Consider the following 16,748-nt stretch of genomic DNA (forward strand, 5'->3'; position numbering starts at 1 on the left):
TAAACTAGAAAACAGTAACAGAGAGATAGCAAGAGATACCAAACTCTTAAAAACTAAGTAACACACGTCTAAGCAGTCAAGCAGAGAAACAGGAAGTCTTAAGAAAATGCTCGCTACAGTTAGAAGAGTAAAAATAAAGCTCATAAACATTTAAACAACGGTCTTGAGCAGTGCTAAAGAGAAACTGTAAACAAATAATAAAAGAGAAGGAATATCTCAGATCAGTTTCTTTCCCAAGAATTGACACAAAATGGACTGGAATGATAGTACAGCTATAGGGTATTTGTCTTGTATGTGGCTGACCCATGTTTGATCCCCAGCATCCCATATGGTGCCATGGGCACCACAAGGAGTAATTTCTGAGTCCAGGTTTGGAGTGAAGTGACCTCTGAGCACCACCAGGTGTGGGCCAAAACAAGACAAACAAACAAAAGAATCAAGACAAAGAGAAGCAAATGAAACCCAAGGCAATCTATAGAGAAGGAAATGAAAAAGATAAAAGGAGAAAATCAGAGAATACAAAATAGAAAAACAACAGTGAAGATGAGTGAAACAAAGAGGTGGTTAATAAAAAGATAAACAGAACTGCAAAATTTCTAGCAAACCGAACACAGATTAAAAGAAAAAGACACTTATTACTAACGTCACCAATAAAGCAGGATATAAATATAGGCACTGAAGACATCAAAGGGAAAATAAAGGTGACTATCAATATGAAGACAACTCTAGTTTAAAGACATCAGACAATCTCTATCTTAAACTAAGAAGCTTCTGCACCTCAAAAGAAACAGTGACCAAAATACAAAGACAGTCTACAGAATGGGAAAGGATATTATCTGAATACACATCTGACAAGAGGTTGATATCAAGGATATACAAAATACTGCTTGAACTCCACAAGAAGAAAACAACCAACCCCATCAAAAAATGGGGCGATGAAGTGAACAGAAACTTTCTCAAAGAAGAAATCCGAATGGCTAAAAGGCACATGAGAAAATGCTCTACATCATTAATCATCAGGGAGATGCAGATCAAAACAACAATGAGTATCATTTCACACCACAGAGACTGGCCCACATCTAAAAGAACAAAAGCAACAGGTGCTGGCACAGATGTGGCAAGAAAGGGACCCTCCTTCACTGCTGGTGGGAATGCCAACTGGTTCAGCCCTTTTGGAAAACAGTATGGATAATCCTCAAAAAATTAGAAATTGAGCTCCCATTTGACCCAGCAATACCACTCCTGGGAATATATCCCAGAGAGGCAAAAAAGTATAGTCGAAGTGACATCTGCACTTGTTTGTTCATTGCAGCACTCTTTGCAATAGTCAGAATCTGGAAAAAAACCTGAGTGCGTGAGAACAGATGACTGGTTAAAGAAACTTTGGTACATCTACACAATGGAGTACTATGTAGCTGTTAGAAAAGATGAAGTCATGAAATTCATATACAAGAGGTACTACATGGAAGGTATCATGCTAACTGAAGTGAGTCAGAAAGAAAGGGACAGACATAGATTGCATTCATCTGGGGAACATAAAATAACAAAATAGGAGACTAACACCCAAGAATAGCCGAGATAAGTACCAGGAGGATTACTCCATGGCTTTGAGGACAGCCGCATATGCTAGGGGAAAAGGCAGCTCAGATAGAGAAGGGAGCACCAAATAAAGGGTGTTGGGAGGTTCCTCTCAGTATGGGAAATGCGTGATGACAGTAGACTATAGACCAAATAAGATTGCCACTCAATGTCTCTTTTGCAAAACACGGCACTCAAAAGGAGAGAGATAACGAAAGGGAATGCCCTGCCACAGAGGTAGGGTGGGATGGGGGGATGGGGGTGGGAGGGTTACTGGGACTGGTGGTGGTGGAGAATGGGCACTGGTGGAGGGATGGGAATTCGATCATTGTATAACTGAAACCCAAGCACAAAAATTTGTAAGTCTACAACTGTACATCATGGTGTTTCACTAATAAAAATTAAAGAAAAAAAAAAGACACCAGACAATTTCAATGGTCTATTTTTATAAAACACAAGGTAAACCAACTGTATCCGTGATGAAATAATGATTTGGATAGGTTTATTGCTATGAAAGGCATTGAGAACTAAATATATTTTTAGATATTAATAGACAAAAGTGGTTTGAGTGGAGATTTTAAACCATTATTTGAAAGAATTAGGGGCTGGAAAGCTAGTACAGTGGTGCTTGCCTCGCGCACAGTCAACACAGGTTCAATCCTTGGTACCACATATGGTCCCCAGGCACCACCAAGAGTGATCCCTGAGCACAGAGCTAGGAATCAGCCCTCAGCACAGCTGAGCCAAAAGCAAACAACAACAATAAAATAACATCCAAATGTAGTACTTTCCAAAAAACAGAAAAAAAAAGAATTATTTCTTAAAATTGATCTTATATCTTATGATCACCTTTATGTCAAAACTACATATATTGCATAAAACAAAACTTCATACCAACATTCCTCATGAATATAGGCACAAAAAAATTCTTCACGCTTTTTATTGAAATAGGGCCAGTCCTGGCACCAGTCACGCAGTACTGCCAACTGAACTGAGAGCCTCATATGGGGAAGGCACGTGCTCCATTATCCCCGGCCCCAACCTAAAAATTTACTAATAAAGTCCTAGTGCATTGGGTTCAACAAACATAACATAAATGATACATATGATTGAGTAGAACTTACTCCAGGGCCATGTAACCCATCATTTGAAAATTCTAGAGAAGGGGCTGGAATGATAGCACAGCAAGTAAGGTGCTTGTCTTGCAAGTGGACAATCCAGGTTTGGTCCCTCGGATCCCTAAATACCCATGAGCATCACTATAGGTAGCTCCAAAACAAAATGCTTTCAATGAACAACCCCCAAAAGAAATTTCAACTGGATTTTTTTCAATAACAAGTCAGACAAGAATTCCCTCCCCACAGTATATCAGAAGCTTTAGCTACTACAATATGAAAAGAAAAGGGAATGAAAGATGAAAGGCAGAGATAAATCTGTCTTTCCTCAGAGATAATAAGATTTTCTGTGTAAAAAATTTTTTAACAAACTCAACAGAAACTCTCCTAGAAATAGTGAGCAGCTATATCAAGACTCATGCGACAAAGCAAATAAATAAAGTCAGTCACATCCTTGTATACCAGCAATGAGCAGGTTACATTTTGGGAAAAAAAAACCCAATATCATTTATCACAGCACATTTCCAAGTGGAGTCCTTAGGTGTAAATGTAGCAAGAAAAGTACAAATCTTTATGGGGAAAAATTAAAACTAGTGAAAGAAATAAAATCTAAACAAAAAAGTGAGCCATTTCACGTTCAAGAACAGTAAGAATCAGGACCTTCAGGATAACAGTTCTTCCTAAGTTGATGTGCAGAATCAATAATGCATTCCCAGTTCCAGGAAGGTGTTTGATGGATATTGAAACAATTATTCAAAAGCTTATAGAGAGGCAAAGGACCCAGAGTAGTCAGCAGAATGTTGAAGTCAGCATCAAGAAAAATGAAGACAGAGAACTGACCTAGCCACTCCAACACTTCAAAGATATTATAAAGATTTGGGGCACCCGGGAATGGGGTGGGTGAATCTTCCACCCACCCAAAGAGATCCCCAGTAGAAAAAAAACCTCCAGAATCCAATTGGTGTCATGCTCATGGCTGATTTTCACGGGCTCATCCGAGCCTCATCCAAGAATGAATCTGTTAAAAAACTTAAGTATGTGAGTTTGTGACCAAAATCTCCAGATTCTCCGAGTCAGGAATGGGCAACATCCCCCATCCTCCTGTTTTCCCAGGATCCTGGCAGTCATGCCCATGAACTGCCTCTGGTGCCATGTAAGCTCACTAACTGGCCTTGATCCAGAGACTCACAAATAAATCTTGGAAGAGAACAACAAGCTGCAGAGATGCCTCCAGATCCCAAAGTCACCATCCAGTCCAAAATTTAACTCCAGCTGTATCACCTTATTTAAAATTTTAGAATTCTTGAAGCAACATCTCATACTCGAGTAGCATACCACATTGGATGGGATATAAAGTAGAAGGCAGCCCATCTTGATTTTAAAAATATTAGCACAAAAAAGAAAAGCAAAAAACATAACCCAAATCTATTATAAAGCTCCAGCACCCAAGTCAGTGTGGAAAAATAAATATCCAAATGGAACAGAATTGAGAGCCCCTAAATATAGACTCATGGATATCAACTGATCTTTGAAAAAGAACTTAAGGCTCCCCCCAGGATTTTTATCTAATAAAAGTAGATAAAAAAGAATCTTTTCAACACATGGTTCTAGAACAACTTGAAAATCACAGGCAAAAGAATGTACCTACACAGGGGTTTTATACTCTTTCCAGTAACATACTCAACACAGATCACAGAGCTCAGTGAAAGATGCAAAACTACAAAACTATAACATTCGAGAAAGTCATGGGTGTGGCGGTGCCTTTTTTTCCCAGATGCAATATCAGAGACATGATATATGAAAGAAATAACCACCAGCATTTTGTGAATGGGAGGAAATCTAAGGCAGGCTAATCACGTACCCATAAATTACTCTGAAGAGAGGGAGTAAACCAGTTCTCCACCCCAACATCTGTTGAAAACCACACAAGATGTGAGCACAGGAGGAAAATACAAAAAATGAAAGAATTGTGCCCCTTTTCCAATACCATTGCCCAAGGCTACAAGCATTCCCTGGGGGCCTGAGTTGACGTTCTGTCTGAAGTGGCTGGAATCCAGGAGTTTCTACCAGGATGTGTTGCTGAGACAAATCATTGATTTGTATGAAAATGCCTGATTCATTCAGGCAGCGCACACTAACTAACAGCCCTGGGGTAAAGTGCATGCCAGGGTTGTGGACCGCACGGACAGTGTGGCTGTTCTCCGGAAACTTCTATAGAGGGAGCCCACTAGAATGCATAGAAAACTGACCAGATGATGATAGCTCAGTGGTCAGATCTGAACCCGAGTTTGAACCTGGCACCACATGACTTTCCTGAGTGGTGGTACTCGGGCACTGCATGGCAGAAGAAGCATTATTTTCTTGGGCCCCGGCAGAAGCCCCTGACTTCATGGGTGCCATAAATGCACCTGGGATATGAACATAGCAATAGTGTCCAGGTGATGGTCTGGGAGACATGGTTCTCAGCCGGCAGATTTTAGATGGCCAGTACCCCTTGCTTAGGGACCAGGAAACCAGCTTGGGGTGTGAGCATGGGGAAGAGGGGGGCGTGGCTGCCGGCAGTTTTCCAGTCTTCCAGAGCTGACTGAACTCAGACATCTGTGACACCTTACAGAGCCTCCATGCATGGGGCCCTGGTTATGCATCAGGACAGAGTTTGAACCCCAGCCCCAACATGGACTCCTGAGCCCTGCCAGACACAGCATGCTGCATGGCCCTGAGCAAATGCAGGGCTGAGCTTGCAATTTAGATCCTGAGGGTTCAGTTCTGGATGCTGAGTCACAGGTCCACACCCTCAGGCCACACATCGGAGGGCCCAGTGGCCAATCATCACGGTGCAGTATATTTGAGAACACTATTCCCCCGACAAATTTGCCCATAATCCTTCTGAATGAGGTGAAAATATCTCCCAACATGAACCCGCTATTCTTACGTGGGAAGAATACTTACAGCTGCCGAATTTCAGAGGGCAGGCGTGGGCATCCATGGGAAAGTCTTCCAGCTGCATCGGGCACTCCGCAGAGATGGTCAGGCTGGAAAATAGGACACAGGGGCCTTTGAATGCCCACTGCCAGGATTTGTCCAGAAACTCTTGGGTTCCAGAGAACCAGGGCAAGAAATCTGCTCTCTGTTCAAAGTAATACTTTTTAGGAAGTTGTTTGAATATTCCCCTACTAAATAGCCTAGCTATGGCTTGATGATCAATATAATTTTGAAATGAGGCTTAAATCAAATCTGCTCAGGACTTCTGTGGCTGACTGTGCCTCTGCATATATTACCTCTTGAGAAGCAATTTGGGATGCCTGGGGAAGTAATTTATTCTTTGTTTTCTGTCTCTTACTGAGAACAATCTAAAAACATTTCCTCCGACAAGGGTGTAAATAGAAGCATTTGTGAAAATAGTTTATAAGCTCAAAAGGCAGAAACAAGGGGTTATAAAGACAGTATAGGGGTGACGGCGCTTACCTCGCAACAAGGTTAGCCCACTTCAGTCCCTGGTACCATGCAGAGTCCCCTAAGCAGACTTAGGAGTGCCCTACTGAGCATGGCAGGGTGCAGCCCCCCACCCCTTTACAAATAAGGACAGAAATGAGAAGTAAAGGCAAAGTTCGCATTTGGAACCAAGACAGGGTTATTACTCTTTCGTATCATTCTTTTGAAACTCTGGAGCAGTTTAAACTGAGTCACAATAGCAACTAGTACTTCTGATTAGTTAATATTTCTAATCCATGTCAGGTCTTTCAAATAGTAGTATCTTTAGTACCAGTATCAATATCAACAGTATAAGTATTAGAAATCTGGAATAGTGTTGATGGAATAGTGGTGATATGACTAGTACCAATAGTACCATTAGTACCAATAACACCATTCGTACCACAAGTATCAAAAGCACCATTAGTGTCAATAGTACCACTAGTACCACTAGTATTAATATTAACAATAGTACCATTCATTCCAAATTCCCAAAATCAGCCTGGTCATCAATTATTGTTCTACACCAGATTCTCAGGTGTCTTGTTAGGTTGCATGGGGTTTATTTAAGGGGGGGATGAGGGAAGGTGGGGTTTGAGGCCACACCTGGCAGTGCCTGGCTCATGGCTCTGAGCTGAGGGATCCCTCCTTGCAGGGCTCAAGAAAACACATCAAAATTCATTCCTGAGTTCTCCTTGTGCTTCTTAGTTTTTCACTGTATGGTTTGACAGGACAAAAAAAGGCAGCCCCAAAATGCAAAATGTTCAATTTGAAACACACTCATTTTATTTTTAGGCAAATTACTCAATGTGATGGCAGCACTATCATTCCTACCCTTTTATATGAAGTCTGGGTCTTGCCCATGTGCTGGGTCAGAATCCAATATAAAAAACATTCATTTTGGGCTTCATTACTTTCTTCTCCTCAGCCAAATTAACATTTTGGGTGTTATATTGGACACATAATTCATACTTGATAACTGTAGGAAAAATCAATGTATTTATTCTCTGAAAGAAACTAAAACGCGTTCCCATGGAAAGGAGGTTTAGTTAATTTTTTCTCTACATGAAGATATTTTTGTGTTTTCTCTTGGTGTACAAAATTACATCTTTTGTATAACTAATTTAAACAGGAATCTTTCCCAAATTATTAAAGCATCTATGTAATCATACCTTTGAAAGGTGAAATGAATAATTTTAGCACATAGTGTGTACTATACTTATATATATTTGCATATATGAAAAACAATTTGTTTTTGTTTTATTATTTTATATAATAAATAATCTGCAGAGGATATCTTAAAACAAATTATATAAAAGGAGTATTATTAGGGGCTGAAGTGATAGTACAGCAGGTGGAGCGTTTGCGTTGCATAGGGTCCACTCTCCTGCCAGAATCCCATATGGTCCCTGAGTCCCAGCAGGAGTGAGCCCTGAGCACTGCTGGGTGTGGCCCCAAAACAAAAGAAAAGAGACATTATCAGGTCTATGTATGGGTAAGGTAAATAGAGGGATTTTTTAAAGATTAAAATTAAGAAAATTATGACTTTAAGCACACAGCTATGAGAAGGGCCTTCAGCTAACAATTATCTGTTTGTTAGTGAACTTTAGTTTATTATTGTTGAAAGCAGAAGTAGTAATGGGAGAGAGAACTTAAGTGGATGAAGCATGTTCTGAGGACCAAAGCACGAGAATATCAGAAAGTCTAGAATTTCCCCGAGTAGAACGATGTTAGCAGGGAAATAGGGATTCTATATACCAGAGAGGCACCTGCAGTGCATGTGAAAGCACTGGGGGAAATGGCTCCATCAGCATCTGGCTGGGAGAGGGGGGAGACTATTACGAGTGTTTACCTAGGTCTCTGTTCTTACACATGGCCTTGAGGATTTGGAAGGTTCTAGGATCAGGCAATGTTGCAGGGTGGGGTGGGCTGCATAGAAAGGATCAGAGCAGTCCTCACTCAGCTCTGCTGTCCATGGGGAAGATGCTGAGTCCTGCACCCCATCCCCCGACTCGGGATGCTGTGGTCTCTGGCTGACATCGTCTTCTCTCTAACACAGCCCTCTGGGTTGGCTGGACACAGGTTACCTGCCCGGGATACCACAGCCCTGTCCCCAAGTCTGCTGTCTGCCCGGAGTACAGCGTGGTTTACTCCCCACATGGTGCTTCTGGGATGTCCCACCACCTGCCCACTATGTTTGCACCTACTCAGCAATGAAATTGGTTCTCAGGAAGATGTGAGCACCACTCACTCTGAGCACCAGCCATGGGGTGGGCACCAGCCACTCCTCTCTGAGCACTGGCCACTCTGCTCTGAGCACCACCCACAGGGCTCCACCCACTTGCTCTTCTCCTCCAGCCCTTCTCCTTCTTCACCAACACCAGGAGTTTCAAAGAGAGAGTAGAGTCATGTCTTCTTGTTCAGCTCTTACTAAAGGCAGTCCTGTTTTATTCGAGCTGCTTGGCCCTCGTTGCTGGTCACTTCCTGAAGTTCACGGCATGAACAGACTTTTACAATACAAAGGATATAGGTCTGCATTTAGCATGTTGTAAAATTGGGTAGGTGGGATGGGCAGAGAGTCAACAGAGACAAGCGGACAGGATTTGGTTGGCTATAAGAAGACTCCTTTAAGGAAAAATAATGACCTTCAAACATAAAAAAAAGAAGAGTGATTTTACAATGAAGCACCTCAATAAATTGTATCATTAGAGCCTCTGGGGTGATCCTCCACTCTCACAGGGCTTTTTGGATATAGAATCCCAAACTTTGGGGGATAGATTCTGCTTCTGTAACAGTGGCCAATCATTTGTCTAATGAATAAATGCATCACTTAGCTAAATCCCCCAACAACCAATATCTCAGCCTAAGAGAGCATAATTAAACTTTGAATCCCTTTAAAAAGGTAAAAAGGTAAAGGCCCTCCCGTTGTTCATCGATTTGCTCGAGCGGGCCCAGTAACGTCTCCATTGGAGACTTTGTTGTTACTGTGTCTGGCATATCAAATACATCACGGGGAGCTTGCCAGGCTCTGCCGTGCGGGCGAGATACTCTGGGTAGCTTGCCGGGCTCTCCGAGAGGGGCGGAGGAATCGAACTCAGGTCGGCCATGTTGGCTGCGTGCAAGGCAAATGCCCTACCGCTGTGCTATCGCTCCAGCCCTTTAAATATTTCAAAAATGCCCTATGTTTTTATAATACTAAAAACTAAAACCCACTAGAGAAAAGTGTCCCTTACATATGGGGTCCATTGGATTGAAATGCAGCATGTCTTGATGTCTACCCAACCTCCTTCACAAAGAATTCAGATCAAAGCACTCTGCAGAATGAGGGTCATCATAGCTCAAAAGAAACCAGCCCAAAGTCCTCCCTCCTCAGATAAATATAATAGAGCTCAGAAGTGAAGGGAAGGTTCTGTGGCAACTGATAGGGTCAATTCTTTCTCTCATGGCCCAATTTCTGTTTTCATTACACATTCAGTGAAGATATCAAGCACTGATTCATCAGAACATAAATATCCCATTTCAAAAACAACATCAGTATTTTAATGTCAGGAAAAGGGCATCTTAGGAATTCAGCTAATTGCTTGACTTGAATGTCCATCATGCTCATGAAGGGCTCAGAATCCGAAACTCACCCGAGAGCGGTTTGCATGGGGCCAGCTCACCACTGACAGCGCCTTCAGAAAAATCCATCAACCAAATCTACAGCAGCTGAGCCACCAACTAACTGCGTGGCTTTCATAAATGACGTGACCTCTGTGGTGTGTGCTTCCCATTTGGAAAAGACAGGTAGTCACAATTGCTTTTATTCAAAAACCAAAATGCTGTGAAAGGTGGGATTACAATGTCTTCTTCAGAGTTGCACCACGGAAGGCTGCGAGCAGAGCAGAAGGGGTGTTGTGGTAGGAGAACCAGCACTGACCATATAAAGATGCCCTCGACCTGGTCCCCAGCCCTATGCTTATGTTGCCTTGTATAGTGAATGGATGTCCCAGATGTGGCTAAGTTAAGGTTCATGGAAGAAATACAATGGATTATCCAGAAACATCCCTTTGTTAAGGAAAACAGGAACAGCTGTTGATGGAGACTGCAGAGCAGTGAACAGAGTGTCTGGACACAGCAGCCTCGAGAAAATGGAGGAAGATGGGACTCCCCTCCAAAGAGCCCAGAGAGATCAAGTCCTGACTGACACTTGATTTTTTCTAATTAGACCCTTTTTTTGTTTTGTTTTTAGGATTTTATTATTGAATCACTGTGAGATAGATCTTTATAAAGCTGTTCATAATTAAGTTTCAATCACACAGTGTTCTGACACCCATCCCTCCACCAGTGTGCATTCCCAAGCACCATGTACCCAGTTTCCCTCCCATCACCCCCACCCCCCAGCCTGCCTGCCTCTATGGCAGGCATTTTTCTTCGCTCTCTCTCTTTCTCTTTCATGACCTCATTTCCCTAACAGCTGTATGATATTCCACTGTGTAGATGTGTCATAGTTATCCATTTGTTATTAGATCTTTTTTTTTTTTTCATTTCTTCTCTCCAGGACTGTAAATTGGTGACATGGTTTACCTAAAAGAATGTGATCATTTCAAATTCTTGCCACAAGTGTGTGTGTGTGTGTGTGTGTGTGTGTGTGTGTGTGTGTGTGTGGAGGACAGAGGGCAGTTAGGATAGAGAAAGGACCAGTAAGACAATGATAGTTGGAAATGTTCACTCTGGATAAGAACTGAGTGTTTAGAGTAAGCAAAGGGATATACATGAAAACCTTTCATCATCTGTAGTAGACAGAGATAGAGAGACAGTCAGAGAGGGGGGGAGGAGGGAGAGAAGAGAAGTGCCTGCTATAGAGGTGGAGGTGAGGACGGGAGGGGAACTGGGGACACTGGCGGTGGGAAACGTACACTGGTAAAGGGCCAGGTGTTGTAACATTATATGACTGGAACCAAATAATCATAAACAACTTTGTAACCGTGTATTTCTCTGTGCTTCAGTTAAAAATAAAATAATAAAATAAATTTTAAAAGAATCTGATCATTTGTAATATCCCCAATAAAGAAAAGTGATCAGCTTTTAGAAGTCAGTTGCTACTGTTAATAATTGCCTAGAAGTTTTGTAATTAGTTTCAGAAGTAGGCAGCTAGAAGCTGGGGAGATGGTACAGCAGGTGGGGTATTTGACTTACATGGGTCTGACTCAGGTTTAAATTTGATTCCTGGCACCACGGGAAATAAGCCCTGAACTCAGAGCCAGGAGTAAGCCCTACCACATACATGCAAAAAGAAAAGTAAGAGACCAGAAGGATTTGAAAATTCATAGTAAAGGCTCCTAAGCTCCCTTGGAACAGACTAACTCTAAGTCTGATGTGGTGTTTCTGTAGCAAGAAGGAAGGAATGCAGTGAGGAATTCTGGGGCTGTGCTCATGTTACCATATAGGTTTGGCCAGTACAGACTTGCTGATGGGCTCAGAGGAAGTGAGGAGCGTGTGACAAGAAGCTGGAAAAGATGAGATCCTGGTTCCACAGCAACAGAAGGCTAGGCTGAAGCAGCTCTACAGCTCTAGGGATGGCCCCTTTGTAAACAACTCTGGTAGACTGAATATTGACCCTAAAGATATCAGGTGCTAATCTTTGGTACCTGTGAACAGAACCTTATCTGGAAAAGTCTTGGTAGAAGTGATTTGCAAAGATCATGAGATGGGCAGATTATCTAGGTGACCACTAAATAGAGTGATATCATTTTGTTTGTTTGGCTACAGCCAGCTTTGCTCAGGGCTGACTCCTCACTCTGTGCTCAGGATCACCCTTGGTGGGGATCAGAGAACCATATAATGGTGCCAGGGATTGAACCCAGGTGACCATGTACATGGCAAATACCCTACTCACTGTTCTATCTCTCAAGCCCCCAAATTTCTTCTGTGTCCAGAGGACGGTACAGAGTCAGAGAGATGGTTCGATGGGTTGAACACTTGCTTTTACATAGAGGGACCCAGGTGTGATCTGCATTGTGTGGTCTCCTGCATACCATCAGGACTGAATCTTGGACACCAAGTCATGAGCATTCCCTGAGCACTGCCAGGTGCAACCCTCAAACAAACAGACATGACAAACAAGGAGAATACAAACGGAAGTGGAGTGATGGAAGCTGGGAGACAGTTGAAGGTCCTGCTGCCCCAGAGATGCAGAGAGGGGGCCATGAGCCAAGGGAAGCAAGACCTGAGTGGCTAGGAACTAAGGTGAAGAGGATCCTTCCCTAGTGTCGCCAGAGGGTATGTGGCACTGCCAGCACCTTGTCTGTACCCCAAGACAATGCATTCGTACTTGGGACCCTCACAAGAGCAATCCACATTGCTTTAAGCTACTATTTCTGTGAATCTGTCATAGGAGGTAAACACAGTGAGAATGCCAGGCACTTGCAGATGACCAGGGATATGGCTTCAAGACTAGTTCATGCAGGAGCACAGGTTTCATCCTCGGTACTATCTGGATCCCCAGACGCTGCCAGGAGCTATTGGCCACTTGCCAGGAGTAACCCCGGAGCACTCGCCTAATGTGCTCCCTACCCCCAAGAGAATCATAGCATTACCAACTGGATGGCCAACTGTTGCATATGGAACAGCTGTCAGTCTGCATTGTTTGGATTTTATTTAGGGTAAAGGGGCACGCCTGAAGGTGGCCTGGGCTTACTCCTGGCTCTGCACTCAGGGATCACTCCTAGCAGTACTTAGGGGACCATGTGGGGTGCCAGGGATTGAACCTGGGTTGGCCACACACAAGGCAAGTGTCCTCCCCACTGTACTATCACTCTAGGCCCTGTGAGTATTTTGAAATCATTTTCACAAAGATGACAAAGAAATTTTATATCAAATGTGAGCTAATTTGTAAAGAGCTCACACAACTGTTTATTCACTGCCATGAAAAGGAGAAAGAGACATTTCTGGCCAGGTAAGCTGGCTTGGTCAGTTACTGTGGTGCTACCACCCGCTGGACTAAGCTGCACTGACTGGGTAAAAGCAGAGATTATGCAGTATGAGAGGCTGGAGAGACCGTACACAGGTCAGCTGCTTCTCTTGCACAGGACAGATCCGGGTTTGGTTCCCAGCATCCCATAGGGTTGTCTGAGCACTGCCAGGAGTAAGCCCTGAGCACAGAACCAGGAGTCAGCTCTGGGAACCACCAGGTATGACCCAAAAACCAAACAAACAAGATGAGGCGCAAGCAGTGCTTCCGACTTCTGTTAGAGCAAAGAAGATTTATTTGTTTGTGACATTTTCCAGCCCTGTACACCCTCAGAAAATTATGTTTGCGGGAAAGATCCTTGTAGGGCAGGAGAGAGAGCACAAAGGGATGGCACCTGTCTTGTTCAGAGCCACTTCAGTCACCTCTGGTTTGGTCCCCAGCAGCCTGACGTGTCCTCTGAGCACTACTAAGATCCATTGCAGAGTCCAGAGTCAGGAATCACCCCTGGGAACCACCAGAGCTGACCCAAACTCCACCTTACAGTCAAATATGACCCGAATCACTTATAGAAAAACTGTTCTTTTGACATTGCTGAGTTAGGAAGTCACCGTCATTGCAGTCACCTGATGCTGAAGACTTGCTGGGCTGGAAGCTGATCAGTGTGATTGTCCTGGGTCACAGGGCAATTGTCCTACCAACACCCAGAGGCAGTACCAATGGTCCTACCCACATTTAGAGAGTGTCTTTATAGTGCTACCCATACCAAGAGGGGGTGTTTGCCTGTGACAAGGAAGAGACGAGACACCCAGTTCAGCAGGTGCCCAGAGAAGCAGAAATGGGAGTGGAGTATGGGGAGCCCAGACAGTCAACTGACCAGGACAGTCAAATGACCAGGACAGTAGGAACTGGGGCAGTCAAGTGACCGGAACAGTCAAGTCACCAGGACAGTCAAGTGAAGTGAGCTACTAGGAAATATCAGATCTGAACACAGGGAAGGGTAGGCTTGTCAGAGCAGAAGACAGAACATGATCTACAAGTGAGACTATACTCAAAGGATTATTAGTGCAGACTATTAGTGTATATTTGGGTTATGTTATGTAGGGTTTTGTGCCTTAAAAACTAAATGTATGAAGGTAGTTGGAAATTATCATTCTGGATAAGAACCATGAGCTGAAAATTGGTAAAGAAACAAACAGGATAATCCTTGAGTATCAGTATCTGTATTGAAAACCATAATGCCAAGAGAGAGAGATAGAGAAAAGGAAAATGACTGTCATAGAGGCTGGCGGGGGGAGGGGGGGGGCTGAGAGGTAAACTTGGGACATTGGTGGTGGGAAATGTACACTGGTGGAGAGATGGTTATTGGAATACTGTATAACTGAAACCTGACCATGAACAGCTTTGTAACTGAGTATCTCACAATGATTCAATTATAAATAAAAATTTTAAAACTATCTGTATGGAAGACCTGGAGAGATAATACAGCAGGTAGGGAGTCTGCCTTGCAGGCGGCACCACATATGGTCTTCTAGCTCCCCCAGGAATGATCCCCAAGCACAGAGCCAGAAAAACATCCCCGAACACAGCCAGGTGTGGCCCCCAAACAAACAAAAACAAAAGCAAAACAAATCTGTTTTGTACTAACATAATGCATAGCCTTCACTTTAGCAATAGAGCCAAATTCAACAACTTCAAATTTGAGCTCTGGATTTCATAATTCATTTCATGGCTAATTAGTTCACTTGTTTATATTTCAGTATAATAGGGAGGTGAGCACGATGGCTCAAGTTATTCTGGGACAAGCATTCTCTCCGAGCTTTCTGCTGCTTATTTATTAGGATTCTCATTTCCCTTCAGCTCTCGGAAGGAAGATGTCAGAAATCTTATTTATGCTGGGAAGATGCATACGTGTGATCACTTTACAGAATCCCTATATGAAAGGGACATATACTTTATTGATCTATTTTGACCAATATGGTCATTTATTTTCTTGATACTTGTGTTTCTCAGAAGGTATCATCATGAGTGATATGAGAATGGAAATATTTTGTTTAAATTTTTATATGCATCCATATGCCAAGCAGGAACCTTTTAAATAGATCAAATGTAGCAAAGTAAACATAGCCAAGAAAAAATACCTGCAGAAAGGGAATAGCACAGATATGCAAAGACACATCTAGAAATGAAAATATTTCTTTAATGAGAAAGCATAAGGCAATCCATGGAAAAGAATTTCTACCTGCAAAAGAAAGCAGATAGGAAATACAGTATAATGAAGCTGACTGGATTCAATTCTCAGTTAAATTTCGATACGCTCATTTGTCATTCAAGATTCCTTAGACTAGGGGAGGTGGAGAGATCATACAGAGGGGAGAGTGTCTGCCTTGTACACAGGACTAGGACCCCATATGTTCCCCCTGAGCACCACTGGGACTAATTTGAGAGTATAGAACCAGGATTGACCCCTGAGCACTGCCAGATGTGACCCCCAAATAAAATAAAACTAAATAAGTAACCCAAATTCCTCAGCCCAAATATCCCCATGTAAAGGATCATGAAGCTTATTATACAATGCTAATTCCTGGTGTGCCAATATCAAGATCTGGAAGATCTGGAAATCTCCTCCTCCTTCCTCCACTTCTGTCTCACTTTGGGCGGTATTGTTATCTGTTTAGTGAGTTTTCTTAACTCTTTTAGACAAGGCAAAGACCTGAAAGATAGCAGATGCCTTGGAAATGCTCAGAAAGAGGATGGGATCGGCATAGTGAATTAAGGAAACGGAAAAGGTCTCTTCACCCATTAAAGAAAAGATAAGTTGGCAAAGGTTGTCAGCATCCAAAGAAATTTTTCTCTAAAATTGGAGCTGGGGAGATACAAAACAGGAATTACAGAGTTTGTCGAGGATGCAGCAAACCCTGGTTCGATCCCCAGCAGCACACAGGGTCCTCCAAGTGCCACCAGGAGCAATTCCTGAACACAGACCCAGGAGCAAGCCCACTCCTCCAGGCCCCAGAAGGGAAAAAAACTAGGACTCTTAAATATAATTAAAATAAAGCACAACATACAGGAGATGCTTAATAGTAATTTTTTTAAAAAAGGCCCTAAATTTTCATGAGCTCCTTCTATGGTGTGTTCATTTACTCTCGTCCAGGTCCCAGCTGAGTCTTGAAAAATGTCAGGCCAAGGTTCTGCACAAGACCCTAGGGATGAGAGCTAAATGAATCTCATATGCGAAGGAAGTGATTCGGTTTGACCGGTCTAGTAGGTCCTTGGAGAATTCACTGGCTTTTGGCATCTGTTTCAAAGCCTTCCAGAGCTGAGGTCTTTCCTAGGTAGTTAGAACCATGTAAATGAAGACAGCAGAAGTGAGCTATAAATCACAGGGAAAATCTCACAAGGATAAGATGAAGAAGAGATACATAGATAAATAAGGAAGATTTACACATTCTGAAGATTCCAGAAGGTTGTATATGCCAAAGAGTGGATCTTGCTTAATTTAGGGGGTTGGAGTATGGGGAGGGATTCAGCTACCTCCTATGCTCAGGGTTCACTCCTGGCTCTGCACTCAGGGATCACTCCTGTCTCAAGGGATCATATGGGGTGCCAGGGATCAAACCCAGGTCCAAAACAAA

At 42.9% G+C, this 16,748-nt stretch overlaps 1 protein-coding gene across 2 annotated transcripts in view; it reads right to left on the minus strand.

Annotated features, from left to right (window-relative positions):
• Positions 1-16,748, minus strand: part of GABRA5 (gamma-aminobutyric acid type A receptor subunit alpha5) — a 76,418-nt gene that overhangs the window by 21,686 nt on the left and 37,984 nt on the right. For both annotated transcript variants that reach the window (XM_056124365.1, XM_056124364.1), the window contains exon 6: positions 5,643-5,725. In XM_056124365.1, coding sequence (XP_055980340.1) covers positions 5,643-5,725 — 83 coding nt within the window. The remainder of the gene's footprint in view (positions 1-5,642; positions 5,726-16,748) is intronic.

This window comes from Sorex fumeus, unplaced genomic scaffold (genome assembly GCF_029834395.1).
Source record: "Sorex fumeus unplaced genomic scaffold, SorFum_2.1 ptg000051l, whole genome shotgun sequence".
In the NCBI taxonomy this organism is placed as follows: Eukaryota; Metazoa; Chordata; class Mammalia; order Eulipotyphla; family Soricidae; genus Sorex; species Sorex fumeus.